Below are 18,565 nucleotides of genomic sequence, written 5' to 3' on the forward strand. Positions count from 1 at the left end.
AGCGGGCGATTGGTGGTTCGGTCAAGAAGCCCCACCCTCCCCCTCCAATCACTCGCAGCTGGTGACCATCTGCAGTGACCAGCAGAGGGCAGGCAAATAATAAGACACGGACACTTTCAGTTCCAGCAAGACACCTGGAAGTGAGCTTCAGCACGCCCAGGTTGAAGCAGTTCAGGCAGCGGAGTGCAGAATAATGATATTTACATTTGAAAGGATGGGTGCTACAGTGGTGCATTTCTGTCTCACAGTGTTGGGGCCCCGGGTTCGGTTTCTGGGGTCCTGTCACTGTGGAGTTTCTCCCCTTGTTCACATGGGTTTCCTCTCACAGTCCACTGTCGTGCTGGGGGGTTAACTGGCTTCTGGGAAAACCGGCCCCGGTTTGTCTGTGTTTGTGTGCCCTGCTACAGACTGGCGTCCCTTCCAGGGTGTGACCTGCCTTGAGCCTGTTGCTCCCCTGCAACGCTGTACTGGAAAAATCAGTTAGAACATGGATGGACATTTGAACTGCGCTCAGACTGTGTTCCTTTTTCATCTGTTGTTCAGACTGTGTTCCCTGCGGAGTTACCACAGCTCTCAGGTCTGCTGATGGATTGGAGAGCAGTTTCACAAACACACCGCGTCCGTGCCGGGGAAACGGAGCTCCGACAGAGGAGCTGGGATTTGAATAACAAGTCAGCCGGGATCAGGAGGAGGAGGCCGGTCGCGTAGAAACCGCCCCAGCACACCCAAACACAACGCGCTCCTGTTACAGCGCGGATGCGGTTTCCACCAGAGAGAACTCTGGACCACACGCCTCCGCACGCCACAGCCTCTTTCCCCGAGTCTTACGAAACACACTCACGTGCTGCGACACACGAGGGCCCACCCTGCTCACGGGAGTTTAATAGCGGAGTGGATCTCGGCTTTCATCCCACTGTGTCTTAAAGGGCCCCAGAGTTTGAGCCTTAAGAACCCTGGCGGGTAAGCCTGTTCCAGACACCCGCCACTCTTTGTGTAAAGAAGCATATCCTTTCCTCGGTCCTAAATGAATTCCCCTTCAGTTTCCAGATGTGACCCTGTGTCCTTGTGCCACTACGGAGTGTGAAACAGCATCTCTCTCTCTCTTGCTTAATTTAAGCCATAAACCAGGCTTCTGTATAAACTTCTAAAGACATTACAACATGTTTGAGGGGACGTCATTCCAGGCGGAAACTGACGAAGGTCTCATTGGGTCAACAGAACCTTTCAGTATGGAATTATTCTCCACCTGCTCCTTTGTGGTGGTTCAGTGCCGGGACCTTCGCACTCATAACTGGACGTCAGGAGCTCTCCTTCCTTCTCTTCCTGACTCCTCTGCACTACCGGAAGGCCCTTGGCCCTGGAGCCCTCATGGGCTGCTGGGCTCGGGTTCGAAGGTGAGACCTTGTCGGCTCCGACTCAAGCGCCGTGACTCCTCCACAGCTTGAGCGATCTTAACTGGTCTCTACATTTGGTGCACCTGAAGGGCTCCCAGTCGCACCCGGGTCCTGCAGAGCCAGAGTCAGAGCTGCCGGGCGACTTTTCCATCTTTCACTTTCAACCCGGCCCGAGAGAGACAGAGCAGAAACGCCCGGACACCATCATCACTCCTTCGCTCTTCCACGCCTGCCTCTCTCCGGGCACAAAGACCTCAAGGGGAGCTGCAGATCTGAAGACGGATAAACAACCTCGTGCCACCTCATTACCACCTTGTCCACAGCTGCTCGGTATAATTACCACCTTCGTACAAACACATCCATGTGCCTCTCAGCATGGGTTTAACCTGAACAAAGTGAAGTGTACTTTTAAAACAGAACAGGAGGCATCACTTTACACAAGGGGTGGTGGGGGTGTGGAACAAGCTGCCCACCTGTGTTACATTTCGGTGGAATTACACAGCAACTTCAAGAACCAATTATGTCATTGTTAAATAACTAAAGGGAGTGGTTCCAAGGTGGTTAACAAGCAGCCCTGCGGTGATTCTACTGACAGCCGAGCTAGGGTTTGTATGAAGAGTGTCTGAATGTGCTGGAGAATTCCCCAGGTGTGTGAGGAGCGCTGATCTCTCCAGGTGAATGAACGCCGATGGTGTTTGATGAATTACAGTGTTTTTCGATACCGAGTTCACTTTTTCAAAGCTCTTCACACAGTTAACACGACAGCCCCCTATGTGGACCGAACCATGAATGATTTTTTCATTGCTTAGACACAAAATGCATTCGGTGAACATAGTTTTCACAATTCTTCAATTCACGTCTCACTCAAGCGCCACTACCAGCAAAACAGTGTATTTTAACAGCCCACTGTGCAAATGCTTACGTACAGATCAGATCACTTTACTGGCCATATACGATTTCTTGTATTAGGAATTTGTCTTTTCTCAGACCCCAGCTTGCTCTCCATGAGACACACAGACAGGGAGAGAAGCTGGGGGTCAGAGCGCAGGGTCAGCCATTTATACAGCACCCCTGGAGCAGCTGGGGTGAAGGACCTCGCTCAGGGGCCCAACAGAGTAGGATTCCTCTGCCGGCCACGGGATACGAACCAGTAACTTTCCAGTTCCAGGCACAGATCATTAGCCACAGAGCCACCGCTCCGCACTGATAACACTAAGTTTCAAAACCTAACATATACAGTACAATCCAAGGGGATAGCAATTTGCCATGTCGCAAATATATTTGTGCGCATTCCAAGTCCACACCAAAGTTTTTGATAAAGGTTACTGAGACAAGCTGCTGATTGAAGTTCTGTAAATAGACCAAACACAGTTGATTCCCATCTCAGCTGAAAACCTACCCAGGTGCTGAGAGATCTTCAATTCCACGACCACCTCGGAAAAAGAGGAAATCTTTGGAATGATTTCGCTCAACATGGACCCAGCAAGAACCGCAGGAGGGGGTGAAAGACCAACGGCTGGACGATGGAGAGGAAGAGGGAGAGGAGTTCGAAAGCGTGGTGGCATTCGCCACAGGGGAAGACCACGGGCTATTGTGTCTGATGAGATAAGAGCTACCATAATAGACCGTGTCATAAATCATGGTCTGTCATTGAGAGAGGCTGGTCTAAGAGCTCAGCCAAATCTCAACCATTCAACTGTCACATCTATAGTAAGAACTTTCCAGCGGACCAACAGGTAAGTTATGCATTGTACAAAGGCTGACACTGAAATGCATCCAGTGAATATTAGCCTCCAGAACCACTGCTAATGTGTAATTGGATTTGTTCTGAGGAGGAAAGACGTTCAATGCTGAGCAGGACAGGGCCAATGCAATCAAACTTCGAGAAATTCAGGCCAGAGTGCTGGCAGAGCACACTGTTTTGCAAAATGTTCAAAGTGTAGGCCTCATGGCGATAGCTCGGACCCTGACGAAACGCCACAGCAGCATGAAGCAGCTGTACACCGTTCCTTCCGAGAGGAACGGTGATCGTATCAAGGAGCTCAGGCACCAGTATGTGCTGGTAAGGTGTCTATTCAACAGAAACGCTAGGGCACTGTAGGACACAGCACTCACTGCCTTATTGCTTGTACTGTAGGTCCACAGTAAGGCTTTGACTGTCTAGCCTCATCGGTTTGATTTCTGCTAGAGAGTCATGGAGCTGGAGGCCAGTCCGACACCCCAGTGAATCATTGATGTGGATGAGGCTTTCCTCACAGAGGTGGAAAGTGTATGGTCATCGTCCAAAAAAAAAAAAGTGAACCTGGTATTGAAAAACACGTTAGCAACTGTAACCTGGAAAACCTGGAAAACCTGGAAAACAGCCTGTCGCAGTATGTTGGCGCTCTCCCTGCCTCCGTCAGGCTGTCGGGGTGAGGAAAGGGTTAAGGCCGCCTGTGGAGGCGTACCTGTCCGACAGGTTCCCTCTCCACGCCCTTGTCCTTCTTCCTTTACCTGCAGGCAGGAGTCTGCACGGCTCCACTGCTCTCCCTGCTGGGTCTCCTCTCCTCTCCTCCGCCTGCGCTCCGAGAGCTCGCGCTGACCGGGGAGTCCCAGCCCTCCCCTCCTCTCCGAGAAGGATCTTCCCATCTCTCGTCTCATCCGGATTCTGACCAGGTGAGAGGCGGATCTCAGGATCCCTCTTCAACCCTTCCAGCACTGCTGGACTGGGAGGGAGGCTTGATGGGATGTGTGCGTGTGAGAGAGGTATGTGTGATGTATGTGTGTGGTATGTGATGTGTGATGTATGTGTGTGGTGTGTGATGTGTGTGGTATGTGATGTGTGTAGTGTGTGTGTGGTGTGTGAAGTGTGTGGTATATGTGTGATGTGTGTGGTGTGTGATGTGTGATGTATGTGTGTGTGATAACTGCAATGAGTGGTAATGTGAATGATGTGTGTGTGAGATGTATGTGTGTGTGATGTGTGATGTGTATGCGGTGTGTATGATGTGTGTGTGTGTGATGTGTGTGATGTGTGTGCGGTGTGTGTGATGTGTGTGTGTGGTTTGTATGTGATGTGTGTGTGGTGTGTGCGGTGTGTGTGAGATCTGTGATGTGTGTGTGTGTGGTGTGATGTGTGATGTGTGTGTGATGTGTGTGTGATGTGTGTGGAACCGGTGGATTTCCCTGCAGAGCCCTGAGATCAGAGTGGAAACAGGCTCTTTCTCGCTGGGAAATGTCAGTGCAGAAAAGCAGAGCAGGAGCGAGCTCGTCTCAGAGAGAGATGAGTGAGGGAGCAGAGGCCATCCCACCAGGTCTGAGAGTTGCTCTCGCTTTCCAACAGCATTCCTACGAAGGCTCAGAGGCGACCGGCAGGATTTTCTGCATCTGTTTTGCGTCAATGCTTAAATCTGCTCGATTTCAAACCGGGAATCTAGAAGATGACTACAGTCTGTTTCCCCCTTTTCGTCAGGGAGCACAAGCAGAAGCTCCTGCCCCAAATATCTGAATACCCGAATCAGGAGCTGCAGAGGGCTAGGAGGTCAGTGCTGGACTTTTCCGGCCCGTCATACTGAAATCGCAGCACAGCTCCTCTGAAGGGCAGGAAGAGGCACAGTGACTCTCACTCCTCTTCAGGTGCATCTTAGATTTGTGGAATCTAATGTAGAATAAAAACAAACACAGACTGCACAGTGTGGCAGCAGCTAGCATTGTTGCTTCAATGTGCTGGGGCCCTGTGTTCAATTCCAGACCTGCTATTTGCTATCTGTGTGGAGTTTGCATGTTCTCCCTGTATTCATAGAGGTTTCCTCCCACAGTCCAAAGACATGCTGGTAGATTAATGGGCCTCTGGGAAAACTGGTCGCACGCTCACTGGTGTGAGTATGTGTGTCTGTGTATAATACTGTTTGTGCCCTGCAGTGGACTGGGGTCCTGTCCAGGGTGTACGTTGCTTGCCTGGTTCAGTGTGGGAGCAGTACAGAGGGGTGAGGCTGGAGGCTGTGTGAGAGTGGTACAGAGGCAGTGAGACCAGAAGCTGTGTGAGAGCAGTAGAGAGGCTGGAGGCTGTATGAGAGCAGTATAGAGGCTGGAGGCTGTGTGCAAGCAATACAGAGGCAGTGAGACTGGAGGCTGTGTGCAAGCCGTATAGAGGCAGTGAGGCTGGAGGCTGTGTGCAAGCAGTATGAAGGCTGGACGCTGGATGAGAGCAGTATAGATGCTGGAGGCTGTGTGCAAGCAGTACAGAGGCAGTGAGACTGGAGGCTGTGTGCAAGCAGTACAGAGGCAGTGAAACTGGAGGCTGTGTGCAAGCCGTATAGAGGCAGTGAGACTGGAGGCTGTGTGCAAGCCGTATAGAGGCAGTGAGGCTGGGGGCTGTGTGCAAGCAGTATAGAGGCTGGAGGCTGTGTGAGAGAAATACAGAGGCTGGAGGCTGTGTGCAAGCAGTATGAAGGCTGGAGGCTGGATGAGAGCAGTATAGATGCTGGAGGCTGTGTGCAAGCAGTATAGAGGCTGAAGGCTGTGTGTAAACAGTATAGAGGCTAGATGCTATGTGAGAGCAGTACAGAGGCTGGAGGCTGTGCGAGAGCAGTATAGAGGCTGGAGGCTGTGCGAGAGCAGTACAGAGGCTGGAGGCTGTGCGAGAGCAGTATAGAGGCTGGAGGCTGTATGAGAGCAGTACAGAGGCTGGGGGCTGTGCGAGAGCAGTACAGAGGCTGGAGGCTGTATGAGAGCAGTATAGAGGCTGGAGGCTGTATGAGAGCAGTACAGAGGCTGGGGGCTGTGCGAGAGCAGTACAGAGACTGGAGGCTGTGCGAGAGCAGTACAGAGGCTGGGGGCTGTATGAGAGCAGTATAGAGGCTGGAGGCTGTATGAGAGCAGTACAGAGGCTGGGGGCTGTGCGAGAGCAGTACAGAGGCTGGAGGCTGTATGAGAGCAGTATAGAGGCTGGAGGCTGTATGAGAGCAGTACAGAGGCTGGGGGCTGTGCGAGAGCAATATAGATGCTGGAGGCTGTGCGAGAGCAGTACAGAGGCTGGGGGCTGTATGAGAGCAGTACAGAAGCTGGAGGCTGGAGGCTGCGTGTGAGCTGTGAGTAACAGGTATTTGAAACAAAGGGGAGCGAAATTTGAAGCCATTCAAGATTTCAGTCCTGATAAGCACACTGCCACCTTATCTTTTGTAGATCAGTCTGCTGTTTGTATTCACTAGACCTGATTCACCACAAGCCATGCATTCTTTATGAAAATGTGATACATTATGCAAAAGAGAGCAGACATTTTTGCTCTTCTAGTTCGTTTGGTAATTAGAAGCTAATTGATCCCAAGATCTCATCCAGTAGGTTCTTGAGAGAAGCCAGGGTATCGCCATCAACAACATGGCTGGGCAGCTTGTTCCACACTCCCACCCTGCTTTGTGTAAAGTAGAGCCTCCTGTCCTGGCTGAACGTCTCATCCAGTTGTTTCCTGACAGAAGTCAGGGCATCAGCTTGAACAACATGGCCGGTCAGCTTGTTACACACTCCTATTGCCCTTTGTGTAAAGTAGCGTCTCCTGTCTGGATTGGAGAATGCCGTCCAGCTGTGTTTTAAATGCCCTACCCTGTATTGTTCACTTCCATCCTGAAGTTCGTGTTCTGCTATTGTTTCAGAAGTATGGGAGAGCAGGGAGCAGTGCTGGGCGGGCCCTCCTCTCGACAAATACTCTCCAGGCCCACACCTGCTCACACCTGGCAGGGAAACCTGTTCAACTGGACAGACTGGACAACTGGAAGGATAACTTCCCTCCTTTCGTTACCAAACGAGAAAGGCTGGCCCCGAACTGCAGCGGGCAGCCCTGCAGCCCCTTTCTGAGTGCGGACAGAATCGGGGTCGCCCCAGTCGAACCCAGTACCGCAGGCGGAAACCGCAGACCGCCGTTTCACTGGTGTGGCAGAGCTGGAGCCTCATTGATATTCGTCAGTCCCGCGGCTCACAGCACCTTCTGTTTGCTCATTGAACACAATGTAAACCTGAAAGGTTTCCCTTGTAGAATCTGTATTTAAATATAATAGCATTGCACGCCTGAATTAGAATACGTGTAATTAGTCACAGTAAGTGCTGGGACTTCACAGCACAAGAGCCACACAGGCAATCAGATCAGGTCCTACAGTGTAATTTTCTATTACCTTAACCTGAAGACTCCGAATGGACATCAGCAGAGCCTGGATAGCTCCGTCGTTAAGGCTCTTAATCTGAGGGTCCAGGGTTCAAGTCCCTGTTCTCTAACTCTGATTAGACATAGCGGGTTCTTTAGCGTTGACGGCTGCTCGCGCGTGCCTGAAGACGCGGTGTCAGGCAGGGCCATGTGGCTGGGGCTCAGCTCTGTGAAGAATGTGAGCCCTGCGGCGGCGACTTCTGTTGCAACGCCACTCTCAGTGTACCCCGAGGAGAGGCCTCTCGATACCAGACACGCCGCAAGCTGGATATTCTAGCCATAGTCTTAGAGCATGAAGAGACGCCGGGCAGAGTGGGCGCCCAGCCCAGCGCTTCACGGGTGATGAGGGGATGCGTGTCATGGGGAACCCTCTGGCCCCCACAACAGTGCAGGGATGGGCACACAAAACACCTGCACCTCCTCCACCGATAGCACAACACGGTTAGGAACGAGTGCAGCCATTCGGCCCATCCGGTAGTTGGTAGCTTATTGATCTCAGGATCTCATCCAGCTGTTTCCTGAGAGAAGTGGGGGTATCGGCTTCAACAACATGGCTGGGCTTCTTGTTCCACACTCCCACCACCCTCTGTGTAAAGTAGAGCCTCCTGTCCTGACTGGAGGATCTTATACAGCCGTTTCTTGAGAGAAGTCAGGGTATCGGCTTCAACAACATGGCTGGGCGGCTTGTTCCACACTCCCGCCACCCTTTGTGAAAATAAAATCGGTATAATTCAGATTCAGTCTTTCAGGGTAAAAATGTATGTGCTTAGCTTTCGTGGGAGAGTTTAATTTACCTCACAGTCGGGGAAAGACATTTAGGGATGTCTTCAGCAGCAGAAACTCAAGTAATAAACTTGGTTAATATGTTCAGGATGAGAACTGCTAAGAAGTCAACACTCACCTGCTTCACGTCTGAGTGAGAAAAAGCTCGTCTCAGGAGAACAAGCTTTAGAAAAGAACTGCAGAAGGGTATCTGCATTCCGATCCAGCTCCCAGAGTCTGCGGGAATCTGTTAATTGGCTGCAAGCACATTCTGTGCATTCTGAGCTGCTGGGCGTGGGAGTGTGTGTGGAATGTGTGTGTCACTCTCAATAATGAGCCCAGTAAAACTCAGCCTTACAACAGCAAAAGATCCGTGTGCACATGTGTATGTGGACGTCTGTATGTGCATACAAGAGTGTGAGTGTGTGTATGTGTGAATGTGGGGTTTGTGTGTGTGCATGTGCGGGGGGGGGGGGGTGTAGGTATGTGCGTGTGCGTGTGTGTGCATGTGTTTGAGTATGTGCATATCTGTGTGTGTGTGCATGTGCAGGGGTGTGTGCGAGTGTGTGCGTGTGTGTGAGTGTGTGGTGCATGTGCATGTGCAGGGGTGTGTGCGAGTCTGTGAATGTGTGTGTGCGAGTGTGTGTGTGGTGCGAGTGTGTGTGTGTGCGAGTGTGTGTATGTGTGTATGTGTGCACGTGCAGTGGTGTGTGCAAATGTGTGAATGTGTGCATGTACGGGGACATGTGCGAGTGTGTCTACGTGTGAGTGTGTGCACGTGCAGGGGTGTGTGCGAGTGTGTGCGAGTGTGTGTACGTGTGAGTGTGTGCACGTGCAGGTGTGTGTGCGAGTGTGTCTACGTGTGAGTGTGTGCACGTGGAAGTGTGTGGTGCGACTGTGTGCATGTGGCGCGTGTGTGAGGTGTGTGTAATGACGGCGCGTCATCGAGTCAGTACACACTGCAGCGGAGAAGGACTGATGTTTCCGATAGGGGGCAGGACAGACAGCAGAGCAGAAAGCAGGAATCCATAGGGAGCTCTGTGCTTCCTGGACAGGACCCAGGATACCCGGACTCATACATTCTTCACCAGTAATGGGACATACTGGTTAATTCCACACGGCAAAGAGGAAAAGCTATGGAACAAATACACACTCAAGAAGCTCCCCACTCCCAAAGAGCCTCTGACCACACCCTGAATCGCGTATTTGATAAGGATTAGGAGCTCAGTAGTTATTGATGATTTAAGCAAGTAATTTTCTTGAGTAAGGAGACCCTAGAACTTCAGTACATTTTAAGAATAATACCCTGACGTCCTTCATGAAACAGCTGGGTGAGATCCTCCAGTCAAGACAGGAGGCACTATTTTACAGAAAGAGTGTCGGCGATGTGCAACAAGGTGCCCAGCCTATGTTGTTGAAGTCAATACCTTGGAGTCTCTCAGAAAACAACTGGATGAGATTCTCCAGTCAGGAGGAGGCTTTGTGCCCTACTTTACACAAAGCGCGGTGGGAGGGGGGAACATGCTGCCCAACCTTATTCTTGAAGCCGATACTCAAGATTCTCTCGAGAAAGAGCTGAATGAGACCCTCCAGTCAGGACAAGAGCCCCTGCTGTACACAGAGGGTGGTGGGAGGGGGGAACAAGTTGCCCAGCCTTGTTGTTGAAGCCGATAACCTGGATTCTCTCAGGAATCCTGGGATGAATCACCTGCTAACTACCAAACGGGCTGGACCGGCTGAAGGCCCCCTGTCGCTCGTGTCCAGTCTTACTAAGTGTCTTATCCTGCGGTGTGTGAGACGAGTGTGTGTGCTTCCCCGCGGGCCTGAGAGCGCCCTGTAACCCCCTGACTAATGACGCCGCTGCTTCTCCCCCTGTGCGGACAGGCGCTGAGGCGGGAGGATGGCCGCCATCGTCACGGGGCTGATCCCCATCCTGCGCACCGCGGTCGAGGCCTCGACGGACTACAAGGGCCGCACGCTGTGGTTCGGCTTCCTCAGCATCCGGCTGGTGGTGCTGTTCGTGGCCCAGCTGCCCTGGTCCAAGCTGGACACGGACTTCAGCTGCAACACCACGGGCCCCGACCTGTGCCAGCGGGCCTGCTTCAACCAGCACTTCCACCGGCCCGCGGTCATGGCCTGGAACTTCTGCTACGTGCTGCTCATCCTGTCCGTGCTGCTCATGGAGCTCTTCGCCTCCCAGCTGCGCAAGTCCGCCGTCAAGAAGGCGGCGCTGTCCGAGTCGGAGGCCCAGGCGGGCCTGATCGACGCCGAGGAGCAGAACGGGCCCAAGCGCAAAGTGATCATCGACTTCCACCGGCACAAGGCCTCCCTGTTGTTCTACCTGCTGTGTGTGACGCTGCGCATGTCCATCGAGATCTCCTTCCTGGGCATCCTGGTCTTCTGGAACCTGCCCGCGCTGGACGAGACGCCCATCCTCTGCAGAACCGGGCTGTGCCCTGGCACCTACGTGTGCGTCGTGAGGGCGGCGGCCGAGAAGAGGATGTCCATCTACGCGCTGGCCTCCATCTCCGCCGTGGTCGTCCTCACCAGCGCCCTCTTCTTCCTCTACTCCCTGACGCACTACTTGATTCTGGGAAGGACCAGGCCTGCAGGCGACACTGTGCCGGGAGTTTCCATGCAGAGCTGTGCCTAGCCGCACAAAACTGGTGGCCACATGTCCTCGGCCATCATTGTGCATGCAGCTGCGCAGCTCTGACAGGTGTCAGACCTCCCTCACTCCTGCAGCTGCGCAGCTCTGACAGGTGTCAGACCTCCCTCACTCCTGCAGCTGCGCAGCTCTGACAGGTGTCAGACCTCCCACACTCCTGCGGCTGCGCAGCTCTGACAGGTGTCAGACCTCCCTCAGTCCTGCAGCTGCGCAGCTCTGACAGGTGTCAGACCTCCCACACTCCTGCGGCTGCGCAGCTCTGACAGGTGTCAGACCTCCCTCACTCCTGCAGCTGCGCAGCTCTGACAGGTGTCAGACCTCCCACACTCCTGCAGCTGCGCACCTCTGACAGGTGTCAGACCTTCTGTGCTCCTGAAGCTTAGTTTTTTGGTGATAACAGAAATGAAAACATCTGGAAGAGAAGATTTTTCTGTAATTCTCGAGAGGCCCCTGGAGAACACTCCTGGAGAGCGGCTGCTGATCATGGACTGATGGAAGAGCTGTAGTGTTAGGCCTCTCTGGAAGACGAGATGTTCATTTGCAACAAACTGACTTCTGCCTTGGGGGACCAGCGGGGGGCGATGTTTGTCTCTTTTATCAGACTATAACTGTGCTGTACCTTGTGTTGAGGGTTGTGGAGGAAACCTGCCACGCTGGAATATTCTTGAAACTGGAAAAGCATCCTTCGGGAAACCAAGAATCAGAAAGAGTAAGAGCAGAGGAGCAGAAACTGCAGGAAAGGCTGTTTAAGACTGAGAGGAGGAGGCAGTTCACGGTGTTGGGTGCCTTGCAGCAGGCCGACAGACCCGGGCACGAGAGACTTCTGCAGGGGCCTCCAGCGGCCCCCCGAGCCCCCCTAGCTTTCACATGCCCCTCCCCGAAGTGATGCCCCTTCTTCAGGTCCTGGGTCCCTGGAGCAGAGGGGTGTCCGGTTTTCACCCCAGGTCCTTGGGACACCTCCCTGTCTCACTGTCTCCTGGTTAGTTGTTCCAGGTGAGTGCAGGCTAATTGATTAATTAGTGGCTAATTGCTGATAAAGTGGTGAGTGAATGTCACCTTAGAGTGCGACACTGGGAATCATCCGCTAGGACGGGGGTCCCCAACCCAGGTCCTTGGGGGACCCCACTTTCTGACTGACCTCTGGTCTGACACGGGCTAATTCATCACAGACTAATCCCTGGTTAAATGACAGCTCGAGTCAGACTTTGGTCCTCCTTGCCTGTCAAATATGATGGTATACAGTATCACTCTTCCCAAGGGCTCGTGATCTAACTGCCCCAGCGCCCCCGGCTGGGCTGATAAGAGGCGGGGCGTCCTCTTTATGCGCCCCGCTGCTCGCGGTCTCCCGATTTCCCCGGCTCTTCGGGACGGAGCTGTCATTTTCGAAAGCGCAGATTGAGAGGTTTCACTTCCCAAAAGTGCCGAGCGCAGCCACTTCATTTCCCGGCCGCTCCGCCCCGTCTCGTCAGCCGCCTGCCGCCGAGCACCGTCTCAGACAGGGGTAGGTAGACTCTCCACGACACGGTTTCGCGTTTAAACGACCCCCCTCCAGGGTTTGTTTTGTAACCGGATTCGCTCTGGACCTGCAGTCCCGAGCGCTTTGCCGGCGGTGATTTACACCGTCCTACCTCGCTTTACCGTGATTTCGCCGCGCCTGGCGTTAGTAACGCACCGCTCTCGCCGGCTGGGAGAAAGGGAAGTCCGCGGTTCAAACCGGAGAGAGAGTGTTGAATGTGTCGCACAGTCGCCTCTGCGAAAACGAGACTTTTAGAACACGTTCTGCGGTGGAAAACCTGATGTACAGTATTTAATTTCCAACTTTGATCAAAACCGCTACAGTTTAGCTAGAAAGGAGAGGCCACTCGATCCACCTGCCACGTTTTCTAGTTAGTAGCTAATTGATCCCCCCATCTCTGTTTCTTGAGCAACATGGCTGGGCAGCTTGCTCCCCACTCCCACCACCCTTTGTGTAAAGACGTGCCTCCTGTTTTTATTACTACATGCAGTTCCTTGTCCCCTATTGGATTGCAGCTTCCCGGCACTGGTAGATCCTTTCAAGGGGGGATGGGTTCAGCTTCCTGACACATAGTAGCTGGCCGGAGAAAGTGTTAGGTTTTGTTTCCTTTTTTTGTTAATAAATAATTCACTACATTACAGTTCCTGGTGAGGGCTGAACCAGCCCAGGGCCTGTTCAGGAAATATACAGTGCAAGTAAGTGCAAGGAGAAGCTACACCACACAGGGACAATAAAGAGATGCCTCCTCATAACAAATACAGTAATAATCCCTTACCTGTATATAGCGCTTTCTGGACACTCCACTCAAAGCTCTTTACAGGTAATGGGGATCCCCTCCACCAGCACCAGTGTGCAGCCCCACCTGGATGATGCTCCAGTCTGCTCACACACACCAGCTCTCAGTGGGGAGGAGAGCAGAGTGATGAAGCCAGTTCAGAGAGGGGGGTTATTAGGAGGCCATGATTAGTAAAGGCCAGTTTACCAACCCCCAGCTGTTATCCAGCTGGTATCCCAGCCCCCAGGCCCTTGGGAAACAGGGAGAAACTGGAGCGCATGGAGAAAGCGCATGTGATCAAGGCGACAACATGCTGACTCCACACAGAACGTGCTCGGGGACAGAATCGTACCCCAAGACCCCAAGAGCTGCAGGTTGGTGACCCTAACCCATTTTAAGCTCCCAGGGAAAAACCAGGGTCCCCCCACATTTAACGAGAGGTCCCCGACAGAGCCAGAGCAGGGAAACAGAAGTCAGACACAGTTTGGACCTCGAGGCAGCGCAGTGTTGCAGTGAAAACTGAGTCTTTCCCCTCTACGTCTGCACAGCCTGACCAACACTCTCCCGAGCTGCACAGATTCACGTCTCCGCTTCAGGCCGGCTCACGCCGAGAGGATATTTGCACTTCCTGTGTGCCTCTCTGCCTCAGATCCGCCTTTCCTGGCTCTTCCCACAGAGACCGTGGTTTTCAGGAAATATGAAACATGATGGGGAACATGCTTTGTCGTGCCTCTCTACTTACTGTACTCTGATCTCACTGGGCGTTACTGCACAGTCCTGTGATTTTACCACAATCTCACTGGGCTTTACTGCACAGCCCTGTGATTTTACTCGGATCTCACTGGGCGTTACTGCACAGTCCTGTGATTTTACCACAATCTCACTGGGCTTTACTGCACAGCCCTGTGATTTTACTCTGATCTCACTGGGCTTTACTGCACAGCCCTGTGATTTTACCCTGATCTCACTGGGCTTTACTGCCCTGTCATGTGATTTTACCACAATCTCACTGGGCTTTACTGCCCTGTCCTGTGATTTTACCCTGATCTCACTGGACTTTACTGCACTGTTCTGTGATTTTAGTCTGATCTCACTGGGCTTTACTGCACAGCCCAGTGATTGTCCAGAATCAACTTAAATCCTTTTTCATGAGTAGTGATTGGATGTCTTACTCATGGACAGGAGGATGGACAGCTCACAGAGGACACTGTGCATTACAGCGCTGCACACAGGACACTGCATTACTGAGCGAATGTCTGTTCTGCTTTACTGTTTATTAATTGGAGGAGAAGTAGCTCCAAGCTCAACAAATCTGCAATTTCCCTCACGGGATCAATAAAGTATCTATCTATCTAACATGTTCAATCTGAACAGAATGGAAACAAAGATTGCTCCCGAATTTCAACCAGTATTTCATTGTGTCCAACTGATTTTAGCTGTGCAGGAGGCACGTCTTTACACGGAGGGTGGTAGGAGTGTGGAACAAGCTGCCCTGCCATGTTGTTGAAGCTGATATCCTGGCTTCTCTCGAGAACCATCTGCATGAGATCTCAGGATCAATTAGCTCCTCCCCACCAGCCGGCTGGTTTGGCCGAGCGGCTCCTCTTGTCCATGACCTCTCTGGTGTTCCCGTGTATCTAGAGCGCATGTCTGATCGCTGACCGTCACCTGCGCCCCGCTCTCCAGATGGCGTCGCTGGTTGGCGGCCTGGGTCGCTTCCTGCAGCCCGTGCTGAGCTCGGTGCTGGAGCTGCGCGGCCCGGCGGTGTGGTACGGGCTCCTCAGCCTGCGCCTGCTGGCGCTCTTCAGCGCCGAGAGCAGCTGGCGGGCCATCCGGACGGACTTCGTCTGCGGCGGCAACCTCACCCAGTTCTGCCACGCCCTCTGCTTCAACCACGCCTTCTCCTTCCCCACCGCCTCGCTCTGGAGCTTCAGCTTCCTGGCCGTCGCCGTGGCCATTGCGCTGCTGCAGGTGGCCAGCAGGGGGAAGACACGCAGTGGTCCTCAGGACAGTGAGTAGAGTCGCATCGAGCCCTCCAGCCAATCAGAGCCCAGAGGCGGGGAGGCGGGGCTTAAACGGACATGACCAGCCAATCTGAGCCAAGGGACAGGGGGCGGGGGTTAAAAAGGCAGCCATTCCTCACCCTGGGTTAAATCATCTGTGACATGACCAGCCAATCACAGGGGCAGGGGGAGGGGTTTTAAACAGGCAGTCTTTCCTGACCTTAGGTTAAATCAGCACCTGATTCTGTGTACGGATTGATCTGGCATGATGAGCTTTAACCTGAAGTGTTGAACTGGATTTTCTTTGGAACAGCCAATGGAGGAATGAATGGAAAGGGTTAAATTTAATATTTTCTGTTCAGCTCACAAGGGCCTTTGGGGGAAAAAAATCACTTTATGAGACATTGCCAAACAAAGTTTTTTCCAACAACGGAACCTTTAAACTGCAATGCAATGGGTGACAAGGTGGTCCAGTTGTTAGTATTGCTGCCTAGGTTTAGTTCTGGACCTGGGGTGCCATCTGTGTGTCTGTGTGTGTGTCTGTGTGTGTGTGTGTGTGTCCCCTGCCTTGCACCCGTTGCTTGCTGGGATAGCCTCCGGCTGCGCTGTGATCCTGTACTGGATAAAGCCATTATGAAATAGATGGATCTGGTGTAATATTGTCTATAGCATCAGCCTTCAGAAGCTGATAATTTAGCATACAAGAAGAACATGTTTTAACAATATTCCGTAAAGAATGACTGGCGATTGCTTGCCCAGACCTGGGACATGTTACAACACGATGAATTTGGGTGGAGAGTCATTTCGTCTAGTCTGATAGGGCAGTACCAGACACAGGCTAACCTTTTCCAGAGTTACAATAGAGAAAAGCATCCATGAAAGAGGAAAGCGGTCTGATTAATACTGCTACTGGGTGGACTGAGTCTGTCTCCAGAGGCCTCTGTAAAATAAAATATTATAACTACTGGTGCAGTTCAGCTCCTCTGTGGAATAAGAGGATTTTGCTGGGCTGGGGGTCTGCTTCTGTCACCTGCAGGTGCACACCTGTGCTCTCAGGCTCTTGACTGACAGTACAATCGGTGTCGCGCCTCTCACCTCAACCACTGATGTCCTGTTTGTGTGTTCGCAGGCGGCGAAGGTGGGGCAGGAAAGCCGGAGCGCCCAAACCCCTGCCCCCTCCTCTTCTTCCTCCTGCTCCTCCTCCTCATTGAGACATCGTTTCTCTGGGTGCTGATTGCCATCAACTCCAGCATCATAACCCCCGACACCGTGTCCTGCCAGACTAGCGCCTCCTTCTGCCCGAGAGTGGAAGTGCAGTGCGTGGTGCTGGGCCGCTCCGACAAGCAGATGGCAATGGTGACGCTGGGCTTTACGTCCACAGTCAATATTCTAGCCAGTGTTGGTTATACAGTCTACCTGCTGGTGGGACCCAGCCGGAGGAGGAGGCCCAGATAGCCATGACCAGTCACCTCCAGTGCTGCACAGGACAAGGGAATCATCACTGTCCTCAACAAGAGGCTGTTCACACTGACACCTGGAGATTTACAGTCTACTGATCACCTCCTCCACACTCCTGTTCACAGTGACACCTGGAGATCTACAGTACTGATCACCTCCTCCACACTCCTGTTCACACTGACACCTGGAGATCTACAGTCCCCTGATCACCTCCTCCACACTCCTGTTCACACTGACACCTGGAGATTTTCAGTCTACTGGTCACCTCCTCCACACTCCTTCTCACACTGACACCTGGAGATCTACAGTACTGATCACCTCCTCCACACTCCTGTTCACACTGACACCTGGAGATCTACAGTACTGATCACCTCCTCCACACTCCTTCTCACACTGACACCTGGAGATCTACAGTACTGATCACCTCCTCCACACTCCTGTTCACACTGACACCTGGAGATCTACAGTACTGATCACCTCCTCCACACTCCTGTTCACACTGACACCTGGAGATCTACAGTACTGATCACCTCCTCCACACTCCTTCTCACACTGACACCTGGAGATCTACAGTACTGATCACCTCCTCCACACTCCTGTTCACACTGACACCTGGAGATCTACAGTACTGATCACCTCCTCCACACTCCTTCTCACACTGACACCTGGAGATCTACAGTACTGATCACCTCCTCCACACTCCTGTTCACACTGACACCTGGAGATCTACAGTACTGATCACCTCCTCCACACTCCTTCTCACACTGACACCTGGAGATCTACAGTACTGATCACCTCCTCCACACTCCTGTTCACACTGACACCTGGAGATCTACAGTCTACTGATCACCTCCTCCACACTCCTGATCACACTGACACCTGGAGATCTACAGTCCCCTGATCACCTCCTCCGCACTCCTGTTCACACTGACACCTGGAGATCTACAGTACTGATCACCTTCTCCACACTCCTGTTCACACTGACACCTGGAGATCTACAGTCCCCTGATCCCCTCCACCATGCCCTGGTCACTGTACAATATTCTCAAGCACACTTACTTCCTGACTGGTTTGCGGGATCGTTCTCTGCACTGTGTACCGTGTGTCGAGATGGTGAATTTCAGTGTTGGCTTGAATCAAGGCATTTGCTTTCCTCCAGATCACAGCAGATACCTTTTGTTCACATCCTTCGTATGTCTTGTGTTTCCTGCAGGGGCTTCAGCGGTTTATCCCAGACAGGGAGACTAAAATGACATTTGCTGAGGTATACAAGAGGTATATAAAACACATGCAAAGGACTCTGACTTTATCTGAGTAATTCTACATTGATGGAAATATTCAACTCCACAGCTGTTGCAGCTTTATAGTATGACTGGCTCTGAAGATTTCTCCAGAAAACCAATACTGCAAGACCGATGCAAACCTATTGACTTTGATTTTTATGTTCTTTTATAGTGTAATAAAAGCTTGTTTCCAGAATAAAACGCCCCCTTCCCTGGTATGACAAAAAGAACTCGGTGGCGTTACAGATCCCCCTAGTGGACAGAGTGGTTCACTGCACTGGCGCCCTGCAAGGTCTGAACTCCCGACCGCCGCGACTAGTCAGAGTTGTACCGGTCTCGTGGCTTTACTTGGCTCAGCTGGTTCCTCCGTTTAAATTTTTGTCTGTTCATACAGATCGAACAGAACAATCAAATCTGACGTGAATTTAGGCTGACTTCATTCTTCCACACGATGTACGCGGGTATGACATTCACAGTACTATTAACCGACAGGCAACCTCATTCCCAGTACGAAATTGAAGATTTTGATTTCTA

The 18,565-nt window shown here is 52.3% G+C and overlaps 2 protein-coding genes across 4 annotated transcripts; both read left to right on the plus strand.

Annotated features, from left to right (window-relative positions):
• Window positions 1-3,893: 3,893 nt before the first annotated feature.
• Window positions 3,894-10,981, plus strand: gjz1 (gap junction protein zeta 1). The gene is made up of 2 exons (XM_088638095.1): window positions 3,894-4,049; window positions 10,213-10,981. The coding sequence occupies exon 2, from the start codon at window positions 10,229-10,231 to the stop codon at window positions 10,979-10,981; it is 753 nt and encodes a 250-aa protein (XP_088494221.1). The 5' UTR covers window positions 3,894-4,049; window positions 10,213-10,228.
• An 873-nt stretch (window positions 10,982-11,854) lies between these two features.
• Window positions 11,855-18,232, plus strand: LOC148660573 (uncharacterized). Of its 3 annotated transcripts, none has more exons than XM_088638098.1 (3): window positions 11,855-11,989; window positions 14,929-15,298; window positions 16,420-18,232. In XM_088638098.1, exons 2-3 carry the CDS (start codon window positions 14,974-14,976, stop codon window positions 16,743-16,745), a joined length of 651 nt encoding a protein of 216 aa, XP_088494224.1. In that variant the 5' UTR covers window positions 11,855-11,989; window positions 14,929-14,973; the 3' UTR covers window positions 16,746-18,232. The 3 variants fall into 3 exon arrangements, with proteins under 3 accessions (XP_088494224.1, XP_088494222.1, XP_088494225.1); XM_088638096.1 differs by lacking the exon at window positions 11,855-11,989 and adding an exon at window positions 11,996-12,497; XM_088638099.1 differs by lacking the exon at window positions 11,855-11,989 and adding an exon at window positions 11,996-12,497 and having other exon boundaries at window positions 14,974-15,298.
• The last annotated feature ends 333 nt before the right edge of the window (window positions 18,233-18,565 follow it).

This window comes from Lepisosteus platostomus, chromosome 6, assembly GCF_059453375.1.
Source record: "Lepisosteus platostomus isolate fLepPlt1 chromosome 6, fLepPlt1.hap1, whole genome shotgun sequence".
Taxonomy (NCBI): domain Eukaryota; kingdom Metazoa; phylum Chordata; class Actinopteri; order Semionotiformes; family Lepisosteidae; genus Lepisosteus; species Lepisosteus platostomus.